The sequence below is a fragment of the Thamnophis sirtalis genome, unplaced genomic scaffold, assembly GCF_051295495.1.
Source record: "Thamnophis sirtalis isolate CommonGarterSnake01/CBP01778 unplaced genomic scaffold, rThaSir2_p1.2 scaffold_8, whole genome shotgun sequence".
Classification (NCBI taxonomy): Eukaryota; Metazoa; Chordata; class Lepidosauria; order Squamata; family Natricidae; genus Thamnophis; species Thamnophis sirtalis.
Genome location: NW_028261388.1, coordinates 31,857,496 through 31,866,017, shown reverse-complemented (window position 1 = coordinate 31,866,017; position 8,522 = coordinate 31,857,496). Strand labels below are relative to the sequence as shown.

General features: G+C 38.5%; 1 protein-coding gene across 1 annotated transcript; it reads right to left on the bottom strand.

Annotated features, from left to right (window-relative positions):
• Positions 1 to 2,035: 2,035 nt before the first annotated feature.
• On the bottom strand, positions 2,036 to 8,321 carry LOC148044354 (transmembrane protein 45B-like). Its single transcript, XM_087722092.1, has 5 exons — positions 8,133 to 8,321; positions 6,650 to 6,862; positions 5,720 to 5,904; positions 2,827 to 2,972; positions 2,036 to 2,170 (listed from the first exon to the last, which is right to left on the bottom strand). The coding sequence occupies exons 1-5, from the start codon at positions 8,317 to 8,319 to the stop codon at positions 2,077 to 2,079; spliced, it is 825 nt and encodes a 274-aa protein (XP_087578218.1). The 5' UTR covers positions 8,320 to 8,321; the 3' UTR covers positions 2,036 to 2,076.
• Positions 8,322 to 8,522: the final 201 nt, after the last annotated feature.

Here is an 8,522-nt window from a genome sequence, read left to right as displayed (position 1 = left end):
TGTTTTTGCTGCTAGAGGCACTGCGGGTGGGTTATTTGCTGTTCCCAGAGCGGCCCTGTGGACCAGATATAAGCATCCCACAAGCCAGATCCAGCCCTCGGACCTTGTGTTTGCATCCCTGGACTATAGCATAGGTCTGAATCATTAAGGGCAGCTGTCTATCAGGCATCTGCTGACTACTCTCTTTAAAGACATAATGCCTTTATGTCACTTTTTTTTTAAGAATTACAACTTTGTGTCTATACAGGAATTACATGCGCTACATTTGCTGTGAATTTCCTGCATGCAACATGTCTTAGTTTAAATCCTCTAGGCCAAGGGTGTCAAACTCAAGGCCTATGGGCCAGATGCGGCCCACGGGATGCTTTAATCTGACCCTCACAGGGGCCCCACACAGCCCATTTTTGGCTGGCAGAGTGCTTCTGGAGGCCAAAAATGGGCAGCACGGGGAGCCTCATGAAGCCTCTCTGCGGCACATTTTGGCCTGCAGAGTGCTGCTGGAGGCCAGCAGAGTGCTACACGAAGGCATGGAGGGTAAAAATGAGGCACGGAGGAGATACGGACGTTCCCCTGTGCCCCTATATTGCAGTTAAGTACTACAGGAGATCGTTCAGGCTGAAAATGGAGCATAGGAGGCAATGTCATGGCAGTGACGCAGCACGGCCACCTATATCACACTTGGTACATATAACTTCAACCCCTTCCAGGCAAAGCCCTCTCACTGTGTTAATAAAGTTTGATTTTCTTGAAACCACTGGTCCATTGGTAGTGCTGCTTTGATTGCTCTGGAGAGGTCCTCCCCCTGGGCATACAAATTTGATGCCGTTGCGGCCTGTTGAGTGGCTAGCACCCTAGGCTGTGGGGTTGTGTTGATAGCCTGCACTAAATCCTCCCTTTTTAAGGACTTGATGTACAAGAGTTACACGTTCCTCCATGGTCTTGGTATATATAAGGATATCGTCTAAATAGACTAGTATCCCTTGATATAGATGCTCATGCAGCATTTTGTTAATTAGCTACATGAACACTGTTGGGGTTCCTTGCAGTCCAAAGGGCATAACCTGGAACTGGTAACTGCCTAGAGGACAATTAAAGGCTGTCTTCCATTTGTCACCAGCCTGAATACGTACCCTTAATATGCCTCCCCAAGATCTAATTTCGTGAATATGCATCCCTCTGCTAACCTAGCCAGCATGTCCTTCATTAAAGGGACAGGGTACAAATGTTCCACACAGACAGCATTAAGGCCCCAAAAGTCAACACAGAGGCATAAGCCGCCATCCTTTTTCTCCCAGAAAAGAATGGGGGCAGCCACCCTTCATTTAGCTGGCTGAATAAAGCCCTTTAAAGAAAATTTCTATGTATGCCCTCATTTCTGCTAGCTCTTGTGGGGTCATAGAATACATTTGGGGCTTTGGCAGTTTAGCCCCAGGCAGTATTTCCCCTGCACAATCTGTGGGGCAGTGAGGGGGCAAAGTATCACATTTATTTTTGCTGCATACATCTTTTAAGTCTGCATATACTAGAGGGAATCGCTCCTCCCCAGCTGTATGTACCAATGGCACTGTAACTCGGAATCCACCAGACCCTGGGCCATGGTTTGCACTTCATGAGAAGGGGGGGGGGTCAGGACCAAGGCCTATTCTGAGATGCCTATTACTACCACTCCACCATATTGTGGGTCCCCACTTATCCAACCACGCCAGGCCTAGTACAATCTCCTCTGTAATGTGTGAAACCACTACAAAATGCAAGAACTCCTGATAGGGCCCTATCCGCAATACCACCTGTGTGGCTAGTTGGCCTCCCAATAATAACCCGTCCAACAATAAAAGAGTAGATCCACTATTTTTTTAATGGCCGGAACTGATTCTCATTTGAGATGCTACTGCTATAATGCCATATGTTTCTACTTCAATTGAGGAAAACAGTGCTGTGATGAATTTTTCATAAATTAAAGTCTAAATTTTCTAAGACTAAATAATTGGGGGGGGGGGTGTGGTAGGAGAGATAAAATCACCAAGCTTTAGAAATACTAAAATAGAAAGTGAACTATAAGAAAATGTTTCTGTAGAATTAAATTTCATGTTCTGACTCCAGTTCTCGCTCAGATGTTTTCAGTAATCCAATTTCCATGGATGGAACTTGTATTATTTTGGTACGAATGATCCTGGAGAAGAAAAATTACAAGAACAAATCATGCTAAATCATCACACATTCTAAATTAATCAAAGAAGTAGAGGATAGTTATTTTTATATGAGATGGCACATTGAATGCAAAAAACCAACTCTAATATTCCATCTATTTTTCCAATATTTAATCTTCTTTTCCCCAAGTTCCTCTTATTATATTACTGTGTGGCCAAGAAATTAATCTCTATACATATTTATATAGATGGAAAAATTATAAAACAACAAAAATAATAGGCATAATCAAAAGTTTTGCCTTCCTTAGTTTTATTTAGTAAGTTATTCTAAACCTATGTGCTGCACTGAACTATTACATAGATCTCAAAATAAATAAGCTAACTAAAAGAATCTTAGGAAGAAATTAGAATTGGCAACATTCCAGCACAAATATGAACAGTTTTTATATTATTTTATGTATACAACTACATACACAATTTGTTTGCAATTTGTATGCAGGCATCAAGAAACAATTATATATTTCAAAAGTTATAGGCTGAAAGCCATTTGATCCGTAGACTACTATAATTTTCTATCCCATTGGAGGATCCATTTTTGAATGTATGGAGATTTTGAATAACAAGATAAATTCTTGACATTTAAGTGGAGCTCTTTAAAATACCAATAATATTCACTTACCAGCTGACTAGAGTATAATTGACTGCCATGATAAGAAGTGTAATTGCATAATGCCAGCAATAGCACATGGGCAGAAATATGATGGTATCATGATCCATTTGGTTCCATTCTGTACTTCCACTTGGAGGGTAAAGGACAAATCCAATCTGTGAAAAAAAAGAAAAATGTATTAGAAATACTGTTTTTTAATGGGATTACCTCTCTCCAATTATATTTGCTTCTCAATAAGATCTGGTAGGGTTCCATGCTTCAGGACCCATCTCTTAAACTAGTTCTTCTCAAACTTTTTCTGTTATTATCCAAAACTGCCTATCAGAAATTCCTTATTTAAATGTTCTAGTTGTGATTGGTTAATGGGTCTGTGTGTCATTACTAGAGGTGGTATTCAGCCAGTTCTGACAGGTTCTGGAGAACAGGTAGCAGAAATTTTGAGTAGTTCAGAGAACCGGCAAGTAGGCTGGTCCTGCCCCCACTCCTAGCCTCCCAGCTGATCTTTTTTTGTTGCCCTGAACAGGAGAATGGAGGTGGAAAGCAGGTTAGCGGGGTGGAGATGAAATGGGGATTTTACAGTAATCTTCCCCAGGATTGAGGAGAGAATGGGGATTTTGCAGTATCCTTCCAAGGGGTGGGTTCTGGCTTCTTTTACTGCTGGTTCTTTCAGGGATGTGCATAGAGCGCCCACACACTTGATGTGCGCATGTGCAGAAGGAAAAAACAAAATGGCAGCATCTACGCTGCCACCGCTAGAACCAGTTTGGGGGCATGGGCAGCTGAGTTGCTATCTACTCGGCCGAACTGGTAGGAACTCACCTCTGATCCTTACCCTGCCATGCCCACCAAGCCCACAGAAACAGTAGTAAAAAAACATTAAATCCCACCACTGGTCATTATCCAAAGAAAAACCACTTTTATCCAATTTTGGGTAATATATACAGCTTTGGGAAGCTGTTGAAGAACAACCATCTTAGTCAGGAAAGGTCAAACTTGGAATTAGTTTGAAATCATTAAGTAAACACAAAAGGGCAAGGCCTGATTTCTTGAATGTTGTTGGAGTTTATCTAGTCTTGCCCGGGGCAAGCTGCCAGTCTGGTAAGTTTCCTGTGAAATTAGCATAGAACAATAAAATATCTAGGTTCCACTTTACATATGTGGTCTGGTCATTCATACCTAACATGCTTTTTCTCAATCTGGTTTACTCTGTGTACTAGCATCCCCCACTGCACAGATCCACATGGCCCCAAACTTTCCTGCTTTTAGGAATGTTTTAAAGACCCAGGCATTGGGGCGGGGGGGGGGATTTATAGAACTATCTGAGATGGCTGTTTTAAATTTTGAATTGCCTTTGGTGAAAACAGCTTTATGTCCTCTTATATTCTAAGTGTGTTTATTTTAAAATATCATCCTGCATTGTTTTTGAAAGGGCGGATATATAAATTGCCATAAATAAACACAGTTGTAATATTTCCTTTCTGCCTTGTGTGTTCTTTATTATAGCTTAAGGCTGAGATAGGCTACATTTTTTGATTGAGATCCATTTTTTCCCATATAGTTAGTAGTCAGTGGTGGGATTCAAATTTTTTTACTACTGGTTCTGTGGGCATGGCTTTGTGGATGTGGCAGGGGAAAGATACTGCAAAATCCCCATTACATCCCCACTCTCAAAAGTCTACTACCAGTTCTCCGGAACCTGTCAGAACTGGCTGAATACCACCTCTGTTAGTAGGGCTGAAGCATGTGGAGTAAAAAGCAAATTTTATGCCACTGTTTCTATGCCCGTTCTCTCTAATATCTACTTTTTTCTGTTCTTTCACTTCCAATAGTTCTGATGAAAAATTTATCTCTTGCACAGTTCTGGCCTTCAGTCTTTAATAAGACTGAAGGCCACATAAACTGAAGTTGAGGGCTGCATATGCCAAAAAGATGGCAGATTATCTACTGCTGTTATAAGAATGCAGAGTTAGAACTGTTTTATACCAGATTTTCCTACAAAGGCATTCTCTAGGACAGGGTGTAAAACCTGGCAACTTTAAGACTTCTGGAATTCAACTCCCAGAATTCTTAAAGTTGCCAAGGTTGGAGAGCCCTACTCTAGGAGGTCTTTGAAAATTTCCAGCAATTTCTCCAGATATTAACTTTATTTGATATTCACTATGTAGACTTGGCCAGGTCACAATCATTGGCCAGGCTAGAAGAGTCTAATCACAATTCTTAACTTTTAAATAGGTTCCATATATGCTATCTAGGTTTCCATAATAATAGAAAGACGAGATAGAAATTAACTTAAAATTCCACAAGAAATGTTAGTGATAGCTAACAGTGTTATACTTAACACTTAACAACTACAGTATGTTGCTTAGCAACTGAAATTGTGATCCCACCTGTGGTGGTTAGTTGAGGAATATCTGTACTTTGCCACACAGCTCTGCTAACTAAAGATCTCATCTCACCTCCCATTCATTTCCCAACCATTACCCCAAAAAACATTTCTCTCTGATCATTAACAAGTTTCTCATTCCTGCCTAATTTGTTACCTTGGTCTATCTCAGAGTTTCATGGAGCAGGATAGGGGAAAATAATACCAACTAAGTCTCTTTTTCTCTTTTCCAAGCAGACAGAATTAAAATGACTGTAGCAGGCATTGATAGAAAAACAAATAGTAGTCATCACTCTACTGTAACTTTTTACAATAATTCAGTGTAATCTCCAGTATCACTACACTGCAGTCACCTTAGCAAATAAAGGGAAGCAGGGAAGGGTTGAAGTAATGGATAAGACTTATCTAATAAGTCTTCAGGATCTCATTTGGATCTGAGGATCTCATTTGCTGATCCTGGTTCTAATCTCAAAAGTTCTTCTTAATGCATCAGGAAGGAAAGAAAAAATATTCACTCACCTGCCAGAGCCAACTTCCATGCAATATGCAAAGACTTGTTCGGAACATCTCAAGAACAATGTTATTGTGGGAAAAGACTTCCAAGAATATGCAGATAGCACCTCCAAAGGTAGTTATCAAAAGTAATTGATGAACATTCAAATCTAACATGGAACGCCCATGGATGTGAAAATAAAATAGAAAACCTGGTGAAAGGGAATGAGAAGTCACCTACTTTTGGATTTAATTCCACAGTTTTAGCAGGTCATAGAAAATAATGGAAAGCAAAGCTTTTATTTACACCATGGGAAGAGCTATAATGTACAAGTGCCATGGTCATGATCTTATTTTGAATCTTAAAACATATATAGGATGTGTGCATTCAACTTTGCAGAAAGATGGTATATTTAACTTTGTATAGAGTTAACTTTGTAAAAAGTTAAATCAACAAACAACTAAATAGCACAATCTATGTACTTGATCCATATGCTTAAAACATATGGATCATATTATCTACATGTTAGATAAATGTAATGTAATTAAATGTAATTCAGGGCTGCTAATGCAGAAGATTTTTGGTTGTTTACATGCCTAACATGTTGAAAAACATGAGGTACCTACAATGATTTTGAGGTACCTACAATGATTGTCGCTTACTATCTTTAAATGTAATTTATCCTCCGATATTCATGCTTAATTATTTCAAACAGAATGAATTCTTAATCTCTTTAAATAAAACAAATCTTCCACTCTGCATGTATTACTAATAAAGAAACAGACATATTAATTCATTAATTCATAATCTTTAAACATTTATTCTTGTTCCCTATTTCTGTTTTATCTCATATTGATTACATGGCATTGTTACCATAATAGATAAACTTTGCCTATTCTTTTTCGATTCAGAAAACCTTTCTACATAAACAATGCAGTGAAATACGGTAAACTCACCTTCCACAAAAACAGCAAGTGAGAGCATCATTCGATCTAAGGCCTCTGGTAATACATTTGTGCTGTTGGTCACAATGTCCACTAGCCCTGAGATCCCATAGAAGAGGTACATGGTTGCATGCTGCCAATTCATTAAATAATTCCACTGTTTTTTTTCATTATTATATAGCTTCAAATGAGGTCCATCAGGAACAAACTGCTCTACTATCATACCTGGGTATAAAATAACAAAGGAATATGCTGGGAACCTTTTGTTTTGTTTTGGCCACTAAAAGTATTCGCTCACCCATCTAAATAATCAGAACCAGGTGTTCCAATCACTTCCATGGCCACATTTGAAAACCAACCCACAAGCTCAGAGAATGAACCTCCATTCTCATCCTACACCTGAGCTGCGGATATTGGCCACTATTGCAATACTCATTTGTGAACATCTGGTTTAGTGAAGCTTCCCCAACCATTTGGGAAACCATTTTTCAAAAGTGACAACCAAGCATGTTTATTCTGATAAGGACAACTACTGTGTCCTCTACTGTGGTTCTAAGAAGATATGGTTATTTTCTCCATGGAAAGATCGAACTCTTACTTAGCGTTATAAATTGTGTATATTAGAATTTTTATTAATTTAAAAGATAAAAAATTTAAAATTACAAAAAAAGGGAAAAGGAAGAAGGAGGGACAATGGAAAAAGTTCAAAAGCAGCACAAAAAATTAAGAAAAACAATATAAAAAACCCTGATGACTTCTCTCTTTGATACAGATACAATTATATAATAAAATAATCTCTTGTTCCAGTTTGACAATAAAGCTAAAATATAAGAACTATATATCAAATAACAACACCAATGTCTAATCGTATCCTACTCTAATGAAACATATAGCCCAAAATGTGTATAATAACCATCCCAAAAAGATGTATATTTTTTTGTAAGATTAAGGTATAAAATAAACAGGCTAGTTCCATGATAGCTAACTCATGGCATGTGTGCCAAAGGTCGCACACAGAGCCCTCTCTGCTGGCACATATGCCGTCGCCCCAGGTCAGATCTCTGTGGCATTTCTTTCATGAACTGTTTCCCTGCAAACGATGAAACAGAAGCTCACGAAAGAAAAATATCTTACCTCTTGCCGTGCTGAGATGGCCCGCCAGCCAGCTGGTCTCTGCTGTCCATGCGTGAATGTCTGGGTATGCATGCATTTGTGCACATCTTTCAGTGTGGGCATGCGACGTGCGCAGCTTGGGCACCTGATGTCTAAAAGTTTCACCATCACTGGGTTAGTTTTTCAGTTTCGTTACTGAAATTTACCTCCATGCAGAGAAACAACATTCAACACTAGATAGAATCCAGACTATAGTTTGGCATCAACTCTAAATTGCTTCAATATTAATATTTGTTTTTAAATCCATTTTTGTTTTAAAGGTACTTTAAATTGTAATCATGCTTATTTAGAATTACAATTTTTAAAAAAAATATAAACTTACCAATGAGAGCAAAGACAACCTTGATTATGCCTTCTGTAAGTTCTATGCGTTGGAATCCTGCCTTAGAACCAAGATAAATATTTTTCCTCCTTTGACAGAGGTACCTGAATGGATATTTCACGGACCACCACAAGCCAAACAAAAGGAATAAACTTCCAGGAAGCGCATGACCTATGAAATTGGCCATCTTTTTCTACTGTGGAAAAAGCAGTTCAAAAAATAAAGTAAATTTCAGAAAAATCTCATATTTATAGACCAAATATAAAATGTAGCTTATTATAGTTGAATCTAATAATAAGTTATATTTTGTTGCAGAAATGAAACACGATTCCTAATATTCTGAACTGTACTTGTTTGGAAAAGCATCTGTGCCAGACTTCAAAACCTGCT